The sequence below is a fragment of the Arachis ipaensis genome, chromosome B8 (assembly GCF_059453495.1).
Source record: "Arachis ipaensis isolate K30076 ecotype BB chromosome B8, ASM5945349v1, whole genome shotgun sequence".
In the NCBI taxonomy this organism is placed as follows: domain Eukaryota; kingdom Viridiplantae; phylum Streptophyta; class Magnoliopsida; order Fabales; family Fabaceae; genus Arachis; species Arachis ipaensis.
The window spans coordinates 112,082,497-112,104,029 of NC_142443.1; the positions used below are offsets into that span (position 1 = coordinate 112,082,497).

At 34.3% G+C, this 21,533-nt stretch overlaps 1 protein-coding gene across 3 annotated transcripts; it reads right to left on the reverse strand.

The window, feature by feature from the left end:
• Nucleotides 1–4,333: 4,333 nt before the first annotated feature.
• ATCS (Citrate synthase family protein) lies at nt 4,334–12,376 on the reverse strand. 3 transcript variants are annotated; one of them, XM_088496400.1, is made up of 21 exons: nt 12,143–12,347; nt 11,821–11,890; nt 11,578–11,640; nt 11,287–11,328; nt 10,685–10,750; nt 10,490–10,555; nt 10,206–10,319; nt 9,995–10,058; nt 9,171–9,253; nt 8,075–8,124; nt 7,918–7,995; nt 7,651–7,779; nt 7,524–7,566; nt 7,331–7,417; nt 6,700–6,804; nt 6,176–6,283; nt 5,586–5,636; nt 4,986–5,059; nt 4,842–4,893; nt 4,620–4,713; nt 4,334–4,526 (listed from the first exon to the last, which is right to left on the reverse strand). In XM_088496400.1, exons 2-20 carry the CDS (start codon nt 11,869–11,871, stop codon nt 4,627–4,629), a joined length of 1,413 nt encoding a protein of 470 aa, XP_088352526.1. In that variant the 5' UTR covers nt 11,872–11,890; nt 12,143–12,347; the 3' UTR covers nt 4,334–4,526; nt 4,620–4,626. The 3 variants fall into 3 exon arrangements, with proteins under 3 accessions (XP_088352526.1, XP_088352524.1, XP_088352525.1); XM_088496398.1 differs by having other exon boundaries at nt 4,334–4,713; nt 12,143–12,376; XM_088496399.1 differs by having other exon boundaries at nt 4,334–4,713; nt 12,054–12,376.
• Between the last annotated feature and the right edge of the window lie 9,157 nt (nt 12,377–21,533).

A 21,533-nucleotide genomic window follows, 5' to 3' on the forward strand; every position in this document is an offset into this window, starting at 1 on the left:
TCTAATAAAAATATCTTTTTTATAACTATGTTTAATAGAAGTGTCTTTATAGATATATTTTTTGGATGTGTCTCTTTATATATGTATTTAAAATATATTAATTATTAGACACATCCACGAACACACTTCCATAAAACACAATTATAAATAAAAGTTGGCAGAAGTTGACAGATAATATGTTAGTACCCTATACTTTTCCTTTCAAGAATATGCTCTTGTATGTCTATAAATAGGCATTTTATGAAAGACCAAATACGCACAACACAAACGTGTGTGTATATATATATATATAATAGCAGTTATATTATTAAGAGTGTGAGATAAAATCTCAATTATAATGAGATATTATGTATACATATTAGAGAATTAATAAAGTTCTTTCACTCCATCTATTTTATTTCTACATTTATTGTTTTATTTATTATTTTACAACGATTTTAGATTGGATTAATAGTTAAATTTGTCCCTAAAAGATTAGCTATTTTTTAAATTAATCCTCAAAGAATTTTTTTAGTCATATTAGTCCTTACAAGATAAAACATAAGTCAAATTGGTTCTTCCGTTAGTTAAATGATGACGTTGTAAGTTAATGTCACGTGTCACAAGATAATTAATTGACATGTAAAAAAGTTATTTATAATCAAAATAGTCCTTGAAAGTCCAGACAAAAATTATTTTCATCCTTAAAATTTTAAAAATAATAAAAATAATAAAAAACTCGTTTACCTTAAAAATTATTTTTATTATTTTATGTAAAGAGAATTTTGTTTATTAAGATCTAAAAAATAATATTAAAATTAGTACTATAAAAAAAGTTTAAATTTAAGATTATGAAGAAAAAATAAAAAAAAAATTATATAAGGACTAATTTGATTAATTTTTAAAATTTTAGGGATGAAAATGACTTATGTCTATTTTGATTATAAATAACATTTTTATATGTCAAGTGACACGTGGCGTGCTAGGTGTCACTGACCTGACACGTCAACCAATCATCATGTGACACGTGGCATTAACCTACCGCTTCATCAAGTCACGTGGCACTTAACGTGACACGTCATCATCTAACTAACGGAAGGATAAATTTGACTTATGTTTTATCTTTCAAGGACAAATATGATTAAAAAAATCATGTGAGGACTAATTTAAAAAATGAGTAATTTTTCAAGGACGAATTTGCCTGTTAACTCATTTTTTATTTGATTAGAATTCACGTGCGTGGTTTTAAAGTTGCACATTCTTTTGTAATATATTTTTAACTATTACCAGTTGTTCATACTTTGGCGGTCGGCTAACGTCATGACCAAAAAGGCCCATCAAAAATAGTGAAAGAGTCTAGGAGACCCATTTTACTAAAATTTTTTCGATTTGACTAAAATTTGGATCCCTAGGTCCAAGCTCAACTTGGCCTACACGACAAGAAAAGCCTTTCAATTGCACTAACATGCATGCCTACAAACTCGCCCACTATTCGAAATATGGGATAACTCCTCCTAAATATCAGGTAATAACTACCCACCATTATAGATGGGAGACTTCCAGAGTGACAGTCAAGTCATCATCTCTGCTGTATAAATACCCCATCACACACAGTTATTTATCAATCCTAATTCATTGAGTCTGCCTAAACTCTTGCTAACTTAAGTATCAGAGTCTCTTGCAAGTACTACTCTCCAATCTCACTCAAAGACTTCAGACAGATTTGCCTCATTGAAAAAGACGTCGAAACCCTCATCAGAAGGATTCTGGATCTTACGTCTAGTAGATAATGCATGGAACATTAGCATTGTTGTTAGAGACTTGAAAGTCAATACCAAACCATGGTGGAAGCTCATCCAAAAGACGGACATACTGCATCTGAATTGAAATCCCATAGTAGGAAGCTCCAAAACAATGATCAAACACTTTTTACACCCCAACATTCAGAGAAGGGTAAGTGTATTACTGAAGACAGAGATAGAAGCGACTTAAGAAGACGAAAGCTAGGCTCTCAGATCCATAATCCTAAAGGGTCGGGAAACATAGAAGCAACAAAAATCATGGTATTAGGTCATGGTTATCAAATTCGTTTAGAACAACTGGAATCAAGTTAGAGCGACAACATAAATCCAAACGACTGCTATGGAAGGCACTGCAAATTCCAAGGTTGGACTTTGAAGTAATAATTTTTGAAGTCGTAGAAAGACTCTTAAAAAATAGAAAACACTTTTCTACCCTAAATAGCTCGGAAAGAGGTTTATTATTGCTTTCTTGAGCTAAAAGGTTTAGTCAATTGAAACAGATAAAAGAAAATTTTGAGACAGGAGAAGGTCGAGCACATGGCTAACTAGTTGGTAGATCTTCATAAAACTCCCAAGAATCTGGATGCAACTAAGTAGGAGAAACTCGGCATGTCAAAAGGACATCTTGTTCGAAGTCGATAAAATGATTCTCACACCCAACCTAAGGAAAAGATACTCATACGTGAAGAAAAAATAGGGACTCGACTTATTGACTCGAGCATAACAAATTCTTTCTTCAGGGTCAGGGACTACTAGGACATAATTCTCATCATCCTCTAATTTTTTACAAATTGGATACTTAAGTCGAAAATTTTTTAGAGTCTCTTTATCCACCACTGAGATAGCCCCTAATATAATACTATCTACCCAATCTAAATCTTTTGGAATATTAGAAGGCATTATTTGAACTACAGAACGAGACATAAAGGTCGTATACCTACAAAATAAAGTAACTACTTATGAAGAGAAAGAAGTCGGTTGCAACATCAATCAACTCGGTATCGTCACCATAGCAAACACAACCAATCTAAGTCATTTTTAATGACTAAAGCCACATCAATGTCTAGAAACGCAAATGACGCACTCATCAGTAGTGATAACAGTATTTTTTGGGAGCAAAAAATGTCCCACAAACACAAGTTCAAGTGAAGTAGTAACATTCAACAAGAAAGCAATACTAAGAATCTCTAAATCATTCTAAAAAAATTCCTTTTCTTGAACATTTTGTCAAAATAAAAAAACAGATAAAAAAAATTCAACCATAGCAAATGAGAAAAAATGAGAAAAAGAACCCACCTGAAATGCTGGAAAGACAAGAGAAGCAAAATAAACACCCAAAAAATTTTGGAAGCACCAAAGCAATGATAAAAAAAATTTCTTGGAAGCAAAAGAATACGGTGGAAAGGGAAGTGATGAAAATGAAGTCACTCTGACAAAAGAAGGAAAGAAACTTAGAGGAAAGCAGTTTCAGTGAAATGTGAAAAATTTTTGTACGGAGAAGGAGAATTTGTATGAAGAAGCTAATATAGTTATAAGGACAAAGAGATAAAATCATCATGCTTTAAATGCTGCACAATTACCAAGGAAAATAAAAAAGTGTGCAAACGATTACAAAAATATGAAATGTTACATCAATCAAAATCACGCCAAGATAACCGACTTCTTCTAATAAATCTCATCGAAAAACCGACTTGAAGTAGTAGCAAAATAATAAGATTTGAGTACCAACTACACGACTCGGTATTATTCATACCCTGACCCACAGCTAATGCCAGTACTAAAAAGCCCAATTCAAAGAATTTAGGAAACATATCTTACTAAGGTTATTCAATTTGACTAAAGCTTGGATCCCTAAGTCCAAACTCGTTTCGACTTGCACGATAAGAAAGTCCTCTCAACTACACTAATGTGCATGTCTACAAACTCGCCCACTATTCGAAATATGAGATAACAACTCCTTCCTAAACAATAGAAAATAACTACCCATCACTCTAAGTAGGAAAGTTCCAAAGTGATAATTAAGTCATCATTCCTATTATATAAATACCTCATCACACACAGATTTTTCTCAACCAACTTAAATATCAAAATTTCTCCCTTACAGATACCATATCAAAATTTCTCCCTTACAGATACCATCCCCATTCTCACTCAGACTTCACCTTACTAAAAAAGACATCTAAGGAGTGGACCTTAGGCCAAATCATGCCAGTCTCACATAATTCACGGAACAGTAGCATTGTACGATAATATATTACCTGTGATTATAAAATTAGAACTGCCTATTAGAATTAAGCAAGCTTTTTAATATATTTTTTCACAACTTTAGGATCATATTTGCACATTTTTGGGTGAATTACAAAATCCATCAAACCATATTTTCAATTTTTTAACTAATTACAAAAATTATTACAATCGTTTCATTTTCACATTTCACATTTGGGGCCTAAAAGGCTAAAGCATCCCTTTTTTTTTTTTAATATATTTTGTGGTATCTTGTAATGTATACTCTTTATTTATAATAGAGCCAAAGAAAGCACAGAATGATGCTGTTTCAAATCTAACTCCTCGAAGTAAATACTTGTTATTGATCACTAGCCGAAGGGTTTAATCCCATTTTGAAATTTATGAAAGGAGATAACCCCAAAACAATAGTAATTCCTTTATTCTGAATGCTCCCTGAAATCTAATTTATGCAGCTCAAACGTGGCGAGACAACTGCGTGGGTGATAGAACACCATTTACCTAAACCAAAAAACTTATGAAACAACTCAGGGACTTGTGCCCAGCTAATGAATATTCCTCTTTTTTTTTTTTTAAATTGTACCCAGATTTTACCATATGATTATTTGGCACACAATTGCTCTAGTTTCTCCAATGTAACACTTTTGGGCCTTTCGAGTGGCATTCCAAGAGCTCGGTCCCATATCAACTGTAATGCACCATAAAGAAGCCATAAAGAAGAGTGATGTTAAGCTTACGCAACACCAAGTCCAAAAAAAAAAAAAAAAAAAAGCTTACGCAACAAAAAAAGTGTATAGCTAACGAAGCACAACTAACCTGAGGGCCAACTCCAACAGCTCGCGACACGCCAAAGAGAACAGTATAATAGCTGCCGAAAATATTCAGCAGATCATCAGATTCACCATTATTGCAAAATGAAAATCATCACAAGTGAAATATGCAAGAGAAGTAACAACGTACTTTTCCTCGGTAAGACCATAGTAGTTCAGTAGCACTCCACTGTGAGCATCAACATTAGGCCATGGGTTTTTAACCTACCACCATAGAATATCTCAAATTTAATCACTATAAAAGGAAAAATTACCTTAATAGCAAGATAGCAAAGAGTACAGCTATATATGGTTCATCAATTAAACTGCGAAAATCATAGTTTATTCAATATATATATATAAGAAAAAGTATAAATAGAACACAGACAGAACAAAACTAAAACGTGAACCAGTGTATCCAGATTCAAGGATCAATCGTGTGGGGCAAGAAATAAGCAAAGTAAATAGAATGGAACAAAAACAGAACTGCATGGTTGCTACAGCTCTCCATCATTTAAATATATATTACCTCTTTCTTTTGAACTAAGAAACTTTAGAAATGAAATTTACCAAGAATGGCGGAGTGATGCCATTGAATTAGAAGTTTCCAAAAGGTCAACAAAGCACTTTAAATTCATTATTCTATGGGAATGCTTATTGATTACCAATAGACCATTGACTACCGTAAGTCATTAAGCATAGACCACCTTGTATCAGAATGTTTATCAAAAGATAACAAACACAACATTACCTTGCCTAACTTGGTGAGAATAGGAGGCACAACCTCTTTTATTTTTGACACCTGAAACAGTGACAGTCAAATTAGATTTTGATGAAACTAGATGTAACAAATGGTATCTAAATGGGGAAAAGAGACGAAACAGTAGCCGAAACTGAGATTTAAATCAAAACCAGTGTGGCCTCCTAAACTATAAAATTTGAGAGAAAAATGAAAGAAACTGTGATAGTATCAAGCTTTCCAGAGAGTTGATTCTCCTATTCCAACAGTTTAAATGATTCCCTCACCATCTCCTGCACCCTAAATATCCTCCTCCCTCGCCTCAATCATGAGAATCCCACCCCCTCCCCCCTAACTTGCCATTTGGAAGGTTAGTTACAACATTTGTTCGCTCATTAACTCCCCTAGTCCCCGTTATCCACTTCCTATGTTTTCTCACATATATATACGCATAAGGTGGTGCTTCCCCTAATATAGCACTATAGCATCCTATGAACCTTCTATCCCACTCCCCTCTTTAAGGTGAGTAATATTATATTACTAAAACGGGAAAGTTCTCCAAAGCAATAGAATAATATTGATATTAGGAAATAAACAATTACCAGCTGGAAATATGGATCATTTGGCAAATGCTTCAAAGCAAACTCCCTCTGGCATGTGTATCTTGGATCTGTTTTGCGCAAAACACCATGTCCGTATCCAGGAATAACCTGGCGATCCAAAAAAGAATAGCCAATACCTATTAACAAATTTCCAATACTTCTCATTGCACTTACTCTAGTTACGAAAACAACCTTTATTTTGGAAGTATAAAAAATTGTCCCCTAGTTCTTTTCAAATATTTTACAGAAACTTCCTGTTAGGAAACACTTGTTTTGTAAGACAAATACAAGGGATCAAGAGAACAAGAGTCAATAACGCTAGATATGAAAATCTAAATGGATTTCTTATCCGCAGCTCTACCTATCAAATTCTTTTAGTTGAAAGGAAAAGAAGAGTAAAGGTTAAAACAATATTAATTGCACGAAGTTTTACCATATAATTTATTCACCAAAATGCCAAATCTAAAGGAAAATGGCTTTCAAAAACACTATTTCGCTTCCCATAATACAAGTTACCACGTCACCTGGCCACTATTCAATGTTTTATGAATGTACTCGCTCAGTTGCTCTGTACTAATGTTTGGAGTGCCAAACTCCGCAACTATTGATCGGATCCATCGCAGAACCTCCTGTAACAACATAATAAAACGGACTTAGAGAATTAAACTAAAAATAATAAATGAGAAAAACTATGAACATTAATCACATACTATGACACTACCTAGTTTTGTCTTTTGTGTAAGCTTTAATAATATTTATATTCCATAAGGTAATAAGATGGCAAATACAATGCTCTCACAATGGTAAACAACTTAAACCCCTTTCAAGAATACAAGGCAGGCTTTTTTCTTACTATTATCATTCTTTAAGAAAGCAGCATTCCTACTAGACCAGTATCTGGCAGACAGAACATATCAATACAGCACATACTTGTAAGTTGTAATGCAGAACAGTTTTATTTTATCAAGAAGCAAGCAAGCGATCCTTGTCCTAGTAAGTGGGATTAGCTACTATAAAGTAGAAAACACGAGTGTCATTCTGAAAACTAAGCCTATACTCAAACCATTAAAATCTGTAATGTTGGGTTGGAGTGAATACTATAGGCAAACAGACTTCTTAGCAGAAGGATGAACTATGACGATTAACAAAATATACCTGATTAGCCAACCCATGGAGTGGCCCAGCTAAACCATTCAAAGCAGCCGCAAATGCAAGGTAAGGATCTGATAGTGGACTGGCTACCTGAAGGGATCAAACAACACCATACATTAAAAAAATAGCAACATAAGTAATATATACAGAAGTTCAACATTATTGGGCAAGACTTTAATTAAGGGAAGTAACTCACTAGGTGGGCTGTATGAGAACTAACATTACCACCTTCATGATCACTGCAAACCAAATGCATCATGAAACTCAACAGTAAAGCCAGGGTGGTAACTCAAATGAAACCAAGGAACCCATGGAATACGAACCTATGAATGGAAATATACAGCCTCATAAACTCCAGCATTTCTGGATCGTCAAATCCTAACATGTGAGCATAGTTTGCACCATAATCCAAAGAATCATCCAATGGTATGATTTTTCCATCCTTGTATTTCCTTTATAAGGTGAGAAAGTAATCCAAATGGTAAGAGGATGATAGAAGATGTCAAATACTTAGGATCAATGATCCTGCAATGTATCCCCCACAGTAACTTGGATGAGGATATCCTTTACAATTTTAGTATTTTACATACCTCCTATAAATATAAGCAGCAATTCCAGGCAAACGAGCAATTAAATTCAATGTATCCTCATACGTTGGTTCCCAGTACCTATATCGAAACAAAAAAAAGGCTATAGTAACTTACACAAGTAAATAATGCAAACGCCATTAAGAAATTAGAACCATACCTTGCCTTAGCTATCCCACTCTCGTATGCCTTCTGAAATTCACTCTCAACCTGGAAGTTAAATGAATTGACAGTAAGTTCACTCTTGCTTGCTTCAGCAAGAATATTAAAAGTGTACATATTCAGCAGTGAGTTAAGTTTATAGTGATCCTCAGCAACATGTTGTAAACAAGGGTGTTTGTTTTTAGCTTCTGAAAAAAGTGATTCTACAATTAAATTAAAATCTTATATATAATTAAAAAGATGAAAACTGATTTTTCTGAGAAGTTACTATTAGCCTACAAAATAGCCAAAAATTGAATATATTTTTATTTGAAAAAACTGATTATTTTAAAATTTTATCCAAATATATGAAAAATATTCTTTTCAGTGAAAACACTAATTGTCTGACAAAATAAACTGAAACAAACATTAACTAAATATGTTATCTTCATTTCATATTTTTCGGATACATAGGAACCTATGGTGAGATTGGACCAGAGATAAGCACATGTTCAATGCACTTATTGAGCAATTTCCTTAGCCAGTTATGGCTTATGATGGTCAGTTGAATATGAGATAACAGTTTATCCATTGTCACTATGATTAATATTACTATATAGACTTCTTTGTTATCAATATTATCATTTTATTTGCAAACAGATATAAAAAAATAAATCAACAAAGGATAACATATCACAAATTCAAGAATCAAAGAGTGAATGTGGTATTGAGGTTGCCAAAACGGGGGGTTTTAAGAGTTCAAATATGATTTTACTTTTATTGTGATCATGTTTGGTTTTGGGGTTTCATTCTCAGCTTAAACATAATTCTGCCACAGAAAACCATGGTTTTGTCCACAGAAAGAAGTTCTCACTTTAATGTGGGCTACAATTCCAACATTAATTTTGCCAAAACTAGTTTTTAAACAGAAGTACCAAACACAACCTAGTTTACTTCCTAATCACTTTAAATTAAAAGTCATCTATGGAGAAATCAAGATCATCTAATCTTGTTGGTAAAAGCAAAATAAAACCCACTGTAAACAATTTAATTACAGAAGAAAAGCTAGGAAGACTGTATAAATTAGAAGTTGAAGAAAGAATCTGATACTCAACCTGCAAGGCCATGACACCAGTAGTAAACTGAGTCATTGGATGAGCAGAAACAGGCAAAGCATCAATAGCCTTAAAAGCATAATCTGCAGTTGGGAAAAAAAAATGAATCCACAATTTTCAGACAAAACATGATCATTAACTCATTCATATATTAGGAACAACCAAGTAAAAACTATGTTTAAAATTTCTATGGACATGCCACTCATAAGTCATGACATTTGAGCAAGAGCAAGCCTGAAGTTTGCCACGGACATAATGCAACAAGGCAAGTCCATATCTTCCAAGTTAACAAGTGCTTAGACAAGGATGTGCATTTTTCACAGACATGGACCATATTAATAGAAATGATTCAGAAATTGATGAGAATCGGTGTCATTTCATTATTTCAATGATTATGACAGAGAGGAAATTCAGTGACTCACTCCATTCCTAGATTGATTTCCCCTCTACTCTTTACCATCTATTTTTATACTAACTCCTAACTAGTCAACAGCGCATCAGAAAGCTCAGTTCCTCTCACATTCATGATAAATGGGTATAGAATAGTGATCCTAGATTCATATGAAGTTCAAATAGAATAATACTTTTTCTTTTTATTAAAAAAAAAAAGTTAATAACAGAATCCAAACATGTCATACACAGTCATTAACCTATTAAGCACTATCTATCCAGGATATCAAACCTACTCAACTCTAGCTTGAGGGACATACACTACCTTTACAAAAGCATGTCAATCTACTTGGTGTCAGTTTATTGTATGATGAGGAAGAACACAGTGCTTCATAAATAATTAAAATCAAGTTGTGACCTCAAAGGAATCTGACCTGGGATAGTTGCACGACTTCGCAATTCCTGGGATAATGAATCTACTTGCTCCTTATTAGGTATCTGCGACACAATGAATCAAATATAACAAAATTCATATAAAGAGAACATATCAAAAATATTGTCACGTATAATCTTATGTAGTGTAATAGAGATATGTCTGCATCCAAAATAAATAATCCAATATGTTTGAATGAATCTAATGCATACCTTTCCTGTCAATAGAAGCCAGAGTATGCCCTCAGGCAATGGCTCCCCACCAGGACATGCACCAGGAAGTTTTTTCTGGCAGTCAGGAATTGTCATGCCCCTAAAGCGAATTCCCTGTAAGACATAATGTGTTGTCCTCAGAAATTAATTTAACTTAATAAAGAAAACTAACGGATCCTAAACCTAAGATACTATCAACTTATCAATAGTCGTTAGCGGTAAAATCCACCTCCCTCCAAAAAACGCAAGTATAAGAGTGAAGAATGGGTATTTTAGATATGTACCTCATCTGGATCGACAGCTGAACCTAGCCATACCAAAGCCGTCATTCCTCTCATTCCACCAAGTACCTTTTAAACATGACAAAGGATGATCCAACGAATCAGTCACATTGTGAGCTTATAAACAAGAGGTAAGAGATCAGAATATAACATTTACTGTAACTTGACACTATGTATTATAAAGCAAACATAATTTACCATATCAACAGTGATTTTTCCCAATTCAACATTTGCATGCTCTTTCCTCAGCTTCTTAACACGCTCCTGAAACCAGATTTTATGTATAGATTAAATCATAACTAGATATACTGCAAGCTTAGAGCAAATAAAACAAACAATGAAGATCAGGAGATATTGGGCAACAACCAATCATCAAAGAAAACTACGAATCAGGAAAGACATTTACCAAGAGCTTCAGACTTAAAAATATCTTGTGCACTTGCGAAAACAGCTACAACTAACATGTATTTGCCATTGCAGCACAAACAAGGCTTCAACTTACATACACTAACACCCATTAAAATCAAACAATTAACATTAAAACCAAGATTACACCAGCCCATACAATGAGACAAAAAAAAAACTTATGACACAACCCAAATCACATTAATCCCTGATAGAGCAGGACCATTTATACATCAGCCTGGTGCAATGCATCCACATTACGCAGGATCAAAGCAAGGACCACACCAAAAGGTTATAATGTAAGCTAGCCACTGCTATCTTTGATTACCCTTTCTAAATCAGTTTATCCAACATAAACAGGTATCACTGCCAAAGCTTAAAATAACAGAACGAACCTGATATTCTGGAATTAGCTCCTTCAACTCAGAACGTAGATCCTGAAAGATAGGAAAATAAATGGTTAAGTTATCAACAACATTAATAATGATAACAAAGTTCCAGAAAATATCACGATTAGTATCAAAATCCCCCCCCCCCCCCAAAAAAAGACCAACTGTACCAATATAACAATGATAGGAAATATAGCAGTAATTCCATTCACAGAGAAAAAAAATACACGCGATAAAGGCTTATTGTATACATTTCATAAAACACCAAATATAAACAGGAAGTGAGGGAGAGCATACAGTGGCAGTGGATGTCTGAATTTGAAGCCATCTAACTGAATTGGCAAGGGTAGGTTGTTGACCCTGTGATCATAAAAATAAAATTAGATAATCATTACAGAGAAAAGTAAAATGGCGTGCGCAAAGAGAGAAAAGATAAAGAAAGAAAAAAAACAACAGAGATTCCATTTAAAAGGGAAAGTTATATTTCTAAAAGGAAAAACACCAAAGGAAAAAGAAGTTGGCATTTTTCTTGAGAGTTACCACGCGAGATCGTAGCCTAGAAAGCGCAGAAACGCTTCTGAAGAACGCCATTCTGAATCAACACAGCAACCTGTAGGTTCACCTCCTCATCGTTACCAAATCACAACAAAATCATAAGAAAATAAAAAAATAAAAAATAAAACCGATGATGAAAAAACGCGGTGGTTGAGCTGAACAAATCGGAACGACGACGAATCGCGAAAGGAATGACAGAGAACGACGGAATCAATTACCAAAGGCAAATAGCAAAGGTAAGAGTGCAGAATGGAATTGTAGAGAAGGTAATTACTAGGGTTTGGAAATGGAAGAAGAAGAGTATTACCGGTTCGAATAGAAGAGAAAGAAGGAAAAGGAGAAAGATCGCGGATCCAGAAGATTTGTGAATTTTTTGAATTGGTCTTAGAAGAAGTATAGTATTAACTATTAAGTATTATAATGACGATGATGGCATCTTGGGGTGGAGCTGCTTAGTCGTAAAAAAAATGTGATTAGTGGGGAACTCTGGTTGTCGACTTGTGGGGTTGTTCACTTGGTCATGGACAAACGCCTTTTTTGTGTTTTTGTTTTACCACGGAAATCCTATATAATTGGAGCATGCTGCGTGCGGCGTTTTTTTTTTTATGGAAGTAAAATATTGTAATTTTTTATTTTTTTTAAAAGGGTTATAATTTTTTTGAATAATATAAATAATCACCAGTCAAATCAAAATATACTACACTTTTAAATTATTCACCTAAATCTTAATATTAGAATAATTATTCGCACGCCTAGTAAAATGAACATCCAATATATCAGTCAATGAGTTATAACTCAAATGGCATAGTCTTTCCATACTCAATTAAGAGGTTACGGGTTCGAGTCTCCTATCTTTGGTTAAAAAAAAAATCCAATATATCAATTATTCACATTATTTAGTATTTTCATTGTCTACCTATACTTTTTTTTTTTAAAATGATGAAACGTCCAATTTTTACTTCTCTAATTAAACGGTTTTACATTTGAGAATAACACTTCAACTATTTATATTTTAAAAAATACTATTGTCACTCCAATATCAAAACAAAAAGTTTACTGGGTGTCTCTAGATTTAAAAATAAATTAATTAATTAAATTCCATATATATAATATAAATTTAAATAATGTGAAAATCTATATATGTATAAATATTAAATAATCAATAATAAATATTAAATTTAACTTGCCTATTTAAAAAGATTTTTTGCGTTCCTCTTGCGCGCATTAGTCAAAATATAAATTCAACTTCGTAGACTTTTAAATAAAAATAATAACTAGGGCAAAAAACCATAATGAGCCAAAGCAAGAATCTTGTAACCAAAATGCGCCAAATCCAATTTCCTTTCAGCAATGAGCCAAAGTGTATTTTAATATAATTCGAACCAAGCTGGTTCGAATTGCACTCCTTCATAATTCGAACCAACATGGTTCGATTTAGTGTTGTACGTTTTTGAATAATTCGAACCAATAAGGTTCGAACTCCTCCCATACATAATTCGAACCACTATGGTTCGAACTTCTCTCATACATAATTCGAACCAGGTTGGTTCGAATTATGCTTTGAAATCGATTCCATGTAATTCGAACCGGGCCGGTTCGAATTACTCCTAATGCACTCCTTCATAATTCGAACCAGGCTGGTTCGAATTAGGTGTGATTCGACTATATAAGGAGTTCGAATCACCCTCATTCGAACCATTATACCTTCACCCCTACCCCACAAAATCTCAGAGAAAACGACCCAGATTCTCTCCGAGGAAGACCTGAACGGACTACTCTGCTGATGGGGGACGATCCGGCACAGTTATATCGGTTGGACGGAGTCGCTCATATAGCCGGGGTCATCAACGACGAGGTTAGTACGGAAATATTTTTGATTCAAGCGTTAGTTGTGCTTTAGTGGTTTTGTATCCTGGTTAGACGGTACTTTATGTTAGTGGTTTATGTAGGTGGTTTAGGTGAGGGGATTATGTAGGTGGTTTATGATAGTGGTTTAAGCTAGTGGTATTAGTTAGTGGTTTATGTTAGTGGTTTAGGGTGGTGGTTTAGGGTAGTGGTTTTTGTTAGTGGTTTAAGTCAGTGGTTTTTGGTAGTGGTTTATGTTGGTGGTTTATGTTAGCGGTTTTTGTTAGCGGTTTTTGCAAGCGGTTTTTATATGTGGTTTAGGGTAGTTGTTTAATGCTAGGTGGTTTAAGTAAGCCGGTTTATTGAATTTCTTTCTTGTTAATGGCTCTCGTTAATTGTGGTATATGCTAGCGGTTTAGTTGTGTGGTTTAGGGTTTGTTTTCCAGTTAGTTATCTTTCATGTGATGTTATGCTGTTTAATTTAGCGAAATGGTTAATGTAAACCGGATTATAGAAACCGTTTTATGTAAACCCGTTTATGTAAACCGGTTTACTTTTAACCGGTTTATGTGAACCGGTTAACTGTAAACCGGTTTATGTGAACCGGTTGACTGTAAAACCTGTGTAGTTATATATCTCAGTATGCGTTTCTTTTCATGCGCAGCCCGAGCGATGCATTAGGAGCATGAGGCGGCAGCAGGGCATGCGTCTTGATGACAGATACGTTCCATACTTGCAGATGGCAGGGCTATACCATCTTGCAAGGCTGAACGACCGGTGGTTCCGGCTAGACGAGGCGCTCGTCAGTGCATTCGTGGAGAGATGGCGTCCCGAGACGCACACATTTCATATGCCGTTCGGAGAGTGCACGATCACACTCCAGGACGTGGCATACCAGCTGGGTTTGCCAGTCGATGGCCGTTACGTGAGCGGGTGCCTGTCAGAGTTCCATATATACATCGATGGCGGCCGTCCACCCTGGGTCTGGTTCCAGGAGTTGCTAGGAGTTATACCTCCTCCCAGTCAGGTTCAGAAGTACGCAGTGAACTGCACCTGGTTTCAGGAGACCTTTGGTGAGTGCCCTGAGGATGCAGATGATGACACTGTTCGCCGATATGTCCGGGCGTACATCATGATGTTGCTGGGCACGCAGCTGTTTGCGGACAAGTCTGGCAACCGGATTCACATTAGATGGCTTCCATATGTAGCGAGGCTGGAGGAGCTGGGTACGTATAGCTGGGGTTCGGCAGCACTGGCCTGGTTGTACCGGTGCATGTGCAGGGTGGCAAACAGACATGTTGTGAAGTTAGCGGGCCCGCTCCAGCTACTGCAGTCTTGGATCTTTTGGCGGTTTCCTCAGTTTAGGCCTACAGGATATGAGGCCTTCAGCTGGCCTTTGGCGTCGAGGTACTATGCTGGGCCTATTCTTTTTCAATATGACTTACAGCTGTCGTGGCGTTCAGGAGCACCTTGATGCTAACCGATGCGTCAGCCCTAACCATTGGCATAATGAACGCCGAAATCACAGAATGATCCAAACTTCTGTGATCACTTGATATGGATGTGGCTAGGCAAGTGTGAGGGCCATTGTACCGTTTGACCTCCCAAATGCCCTTGCGCTTCCGGAGACTTAGCCGAATCAACCATGTGCAACCATTCCCGAACTCGGAACACTTGCCCACATACCGGCGGTGATCGGACTCCACCACCTTGTACTGTACCCCTCGCCGGATGCTGTAAGTCTTCACACTTAACAGGGCCTCATCTTTATCCTGGAATTGCTGACCAACTTGGAACTCTGTGAGACCAGCATTCTCTTCCGCATCTCTAGCTCCGAATCCAACAGGGTGCCCTAGCGCACCCTCATGCGTCATGGCGTCCAGGTCCAGCGAAGAAAAATATGGTGGATACTGCTGTGTGCCAGAGCTAGAACCACCGCCAGCCAATGCAGGCCCAGCCGCTACAACCTCGTCCCCGCTATCTTCCTCAATCGTTTCGGGCTCAACGTCGTCCTCATCAGGATCACCCAATTCTCCGTCTCCGACGCCAACCGGTGGAACGCCGTGTAAAGCGTTTGGCAGAACATCAAAGGATCCTACCTCGTCGCGGACGCCGTCATTCAAATCAACAGCAAATGACGGAGAGGCGACAAGTTGGGCCGCTGGCTCGTAAACTGGGACGGAGGAAGAAGCCACAGCAGCCATCGAACTGGAGCCAGCTGCAGTGGCTACATTGGCGGTATTCCGGTTCGAACCGCCTGAGCTGGATACCACATCAACCAGCTTTGCCAGCAACTCTGGTGTGCGGACCTCCGGAAACTGCCTCCGACAAAGAAACATGACTTGGAGGTCCTCATCACTACCAATCGTGAGACAATCATACTTCACCGTATCGTGCAGGATCGTGACTGGAATGCGATAGAAAAACTTCTTAATCCGCTTCGCACCTTCCAGGCCAAGTTTCATCAGCACAGCTCTAACCAGGTCATCATAGCTTGTCGTTCGATTCACCACAATATAGAGAGGATTCTTATCTGTGAACTTCACTCCGGACCGAGTTTTCCTCTTGATGGATCCTCTGTGGTGTACCAAAACAGCAAAACTCTCCTCTTCACTAGCCATCTTAAGTCCTCTAATGAGAGCAAATCACGTTTACAGCGTTTATATAGAGCTCTGACTCCTACTAATTCGAACTAACCTGGTTCGAACCATGATACATGTAATTCGAACCAGGCTGGTTCGAATTATAACAATCAGCCTCTCTTTGGTTCGAACTAACCTGGTTCGAACCATGATACATGTAATTCGAACCAGCCTGGTTCGAATTACTTCAGTCGACCTCTCTTCCCATAATTCGAACCAACCTGGTTCGATTTATTACACTAGACTAATCTCCACATAATTCGAACTCAACCGGTTCGAATTACATGCTCTCCTGGTTCGAACTTGACCGGTTCGAATTATTCACATTTTTTTTGTAGTAGTTCGAACCAATGTGGTTCGAATTACTTACTAATAGAGTTCGAACCTTGTTGGTTCGATTTATATAAAAATGCCTCTTGGCTTATTGCTGAAACAAATTTCTGTTTGGCGTATTTTGGTTAAACTTTTCTGCATGTGGCTTAATATGATTTTTTGCCCTAATAACTATGTTAAATATATGCAAAAAATAGTTATTAAATTAATTATTTAAAATATAAATTAAAAATATAAAATACATATTAAAAGTAAGTTAAATAATACATATATTTATATACGAATTTATAATAATTAATTTGATATTTTTTTTTGCTGTATATAATATATTTTAAAAAAATAAAAAACAATGAGTAATATTTGTTCTTGACGACAAACTAAATTAAAGATTAAGTTATTTAAAAAGACAAGTAACTATACGATCGATTTAAATTAATTATTTTCGCTTACTTCCTTTTTTTTACATTATTAAATTTTATTTTTTTACGATTATAAAATAAAAATAATAATTTCGACTTAAATCTATTAATTGCAAAACATGATGCTAATGTTAATATAAATAATTATTTGTTGGCATCTTTTACGGTATAAAAACTAATTTAAATATTTTCTCACAACTATTATTTTTTCATAGTTGTCATTGTTATACCATAACTCCATAAGGTGCTCGATTTATCTAGTATGAGAAAGCACATTGTTATTTACTAAACGCCAACGAGTTATAATTTAAATGACATAGTTTTTTTATACTCACTTAAAGATCGCGAGTTCGAGTTTCCTTATCTTTGGAAATGAGTCGAGTTGAGTCGAATTAGACCAAACTCACAAGCTGTCTCAAATAATAAAAACATAAATATATAATTTATAATTTTATATCAATAAATTATAATTTATATATTTTAAAAAATATTTAAAAAAATCAATTTTATATATTATTTATCTATCAATAAATTATAATTTTTTTATTTATGTCCTATATCAAAATTATATATAAAAGATAAATATAAAATTTTAAATAATTAAGATTATTAGTATATATATATATATATATATATAATTGAGCCAGTTCACGAGCAAATGAACTGAGCTTATTCAAATTTAAGCTCGAGTTATTTAATTTATGAATTCAATTCCAAACTCAAGACTGGCTCACCAACTCACAAACTTAGCTTATTGAGCTATTAACAGTCGAGTTGACTTATGAGCGGATTTGACTCACTTCCAACTTTAAATGTATGTAATTTAATTTTGTATTTAAGGCATTTTAAATTTTACTTTAATTAGTATAATTTAAGTTTAGATAATATTGTTATGAATACAAATTTCTTTTAAAACTAAAACACGTATTCCCAGTTTAATGTAGTATAATATAATTTTAATATTTAAATTTATTGTAAGTTAATTTTATATTTAGGATATTTTAAATTCTACTTTAATTAGTATAATGTTAGGAAAGGGTTTTTTTTAATATTGAAGATAATTTTAATTTTTGATAAAAATCTTAACAAAAACCAAAATAGTACTTTAATCCGTTAAATAACTGACCCACACATAATGTAGACTTTTATTCTTCATGGATTCATGCATATATTTGAAATCGCAAGTGATGAAATTTATCCGGAATAAAAGGTTGGTTTGTTTATTAAAGTTTAAATTAATTTCTATTGACATGTCACAAATGTTTAATTATATGTATTATGTTGTTAATTAATTTTTTTTTCTTTTATAAATTTAAAGATCACGCCAGCGAAACGGGGTTGATATAGAAAAAGAATAGACATCGCAAGCAAAACAAAGCCTGACTTCTCAATACAGGACTGACGATCGCAAAATGGTCACCTCTGATTCAGCACCCGCGAATTGGAGCACATCAATTGTGACAAATACGAATTGGGCCGCTGGCATTATTCTTAAATTGATGTATTTTTCTATTTCGCATGCGTTATGTGTATTTTTATTTTAATTTTATTTTCTGCGTATTTTGAGAATTAATTATTTTTGTTTATTTATTTAAATAAAAAACCGAAAAGTTCTCTATTTATTAGGACTTCTCAAAACAATATTCCTTATATGATCATTTTCTAAATAAAATTATTGTCAAAAAAAATATTTCTAGGGCGGAAAGTTTAGCCCTAAAGCCGCCTAACACTTCTTTCTTTCTTTTGTTTAATTTGAAGACTCTGAAACTCAATTGTCCTCAAAAGCTCCAAAAAGATGGCAATGCTAGAATTTTGGTTAGGTCAGTTAAGTTAGGTGGCAAATGCAATGACTTAGTTCCAAATTTTGACCTGTCTAACATGGTTGGCTCCTACACAATAGCTTAATTGTTTGAAAACTTTTGGAATAGAATTCTCTAAAGAATTTGAATTTTCTTTTATGTTTTGCTACTAAAAAATATAACCGATTTTAAAGGTAATAAAAATGCAATTCTCATTATTTAATAGGTATAAATTTTTTGAATTAAATCCAACCAACTTAAATAATAAAGTTTGGATAAGTTGGTGAATGAAAATGATAAGAATAATTTTTGTTTATATTAAATTAATTTAATTCAATTTAATTGACAAAAAAATTTATATGTATAATATTACTCAAAAATTAATATGCCAAGAATATTCTCATTATAAAACTAAAATATCAAAAAATATTCCTAATATTATTTAATAGTTCTTTCATTTTTATTCAACAATAAAAAATGATTCTCACAAATCACCGTCGCCACCAAGATTACTTCCATCATTATCATCATCATCAACATCAATATTATCATTTTTAATAAAAAATTGATGTTAAAGTGTTAAAAAAGTATAAGTATCATTATTTTAAATTGTTTTATTACGATTCAATTCAATTCTATCTTAATTTATTTTAAATTTAAAATATGTTTAAATTTTTTTTTGAAGAAATGAGCTCAGCACAACTAAGTAGAGTAAGAGAACAAAACTAAATTAAAAAGAAAAACAGAGAAACAGAAGCAAAAATAAATCCAAGGTTATCTCCGGCGTTGCCATCAAGAACCATTAGAATCAACTTTATTCCACTCGTAGTAGCTCGTACGAGACTTATTAATAACTTCCACAACTTCTATTTCTTGGCTCCTGAAGATTTTGTTGTTCCTTTCCATCCATATGTGCCAGATGATAGCAAAAAAACCAGCTAACCATCTATTACACTCCTCCTTTCTTACAGGCACTTCTGTCCAACTTTCAAAGTGTTACTTAATAGTTCCTGGAACGGCCCACAATCTACCATAGTCACACAACCAAGCACACCACACCTGCCAAGAAAACTGACACCGAAAAAACAAGTGGTGGACGTCCTCAACATCCTCTTTACATAAGACACAGACACTATCATGCTGATCAATCATGCCTATCCTACGTAATCTCTCTTTCGTATTGACTCTACCAACTAACACGAACCAGGTAAATAACTCAATCCGTGGAGGTACTAAGCCTCTCCAAATGGAACTAGCAAAAGTATAGCTGGTAATGTTCTCTAGAAGTGTTTCCGCCTGCAAAACCTGCACAAAAGAGTTAGTAGAATAAACGCCTGATTTATCAAATTTCCACACCAGCCTGTCCTGTCTATCAGTTGTTAACTTAATTGATCGTAGAACTTCATAAAGTTGGTTAACTAGTTCCAACTTCCATTAGAATAGTTCCCTTCTCCACTGAAAGTTCCATATCCATTTTAGTCCATCCCATAATCCACAATTCCCTATCACAGATCCGTACTGATTTAAAATCGAGAAAAGTCTTGGGAAAGAGTCCTTCAACACACCAGATGGCAATCAGTTAGGGCTGGAAGTGAGTCAAGCCAGCTCATGAGCTAGCTCGAGCTCGACTCGTTAACAGCTCGATAAGCTAAGCTCGTGAGCTGGTGAGCCAAGCTTAAGCCTAAAATTGAGCTCATAAATTAAATGAGTCGAGCTTGAGCTCATAATTAAGATTGTTATATATATATATATATATATAATAATCTTAATTATTTAATATTTATATTTATTTTTTACATATAATTTTAATATAGGATATAAATAAAAAATTTATAATTTATTGATAGATAAACAATATATAAAATTGATCTTTTCAAATATTTTTAAAAATATATAAGTTATAATTTATTGATATAAAATTATAAATTATGTATTTATGTTTCTCTTATTTGAGTCAGCTCGTGAGCTCGAGCCAGCTCATTAGCTTTTGGTGAGCCGAGCTTGAGTTTAAGAAATAAGCTCGATTGTTAATGAGTCGAGCTGTGATGTAAGATCCAGAACTTTTGAAAAGTCTTATTATGATCAAGTCTCAAATCATATAGTTATTTATAGCCTTAATTTCAGAGATTATTTTATTAAAGGTAATTAAGGCAAGTTTTGATTTATTGAATTTGAGATAAGTTATGATTATTATCCAATTTTATAATTATTGGATTATTTTCTATATTTAAATTTTAAAGTTGATAGTTATGAAATAATAAGGATTTTATATGATTTGGATTAGATAATTAATATTTTAAATATTAATATTTCTATTTTGGAAAATGAAAAAATTAAGTATATTATTTCTAATTATTTGGTTGGGACATTTTATTGAAAATAATTTATGAAATTGATGAGCAAATAGTATTTTTATACATTATTATTAATGGATTAGAATTTACTTCTAATTACTATAATATCCCTATTTTTATTTGAAATTACTAAAATGTCCATAACCCTAATTTTTGAAAGAGAAACCCTAACCCTAAAACCCTAACCCAGTAACCCGTTTCTTCCCCCACAACCCAGCACACACAAATACTCCCTAATACTACAGCAGCAGCGGCTGCAACGTGAAAGAGGGAAATGAAGGGAGAAGGGGGAAACAGGGGAGGGGT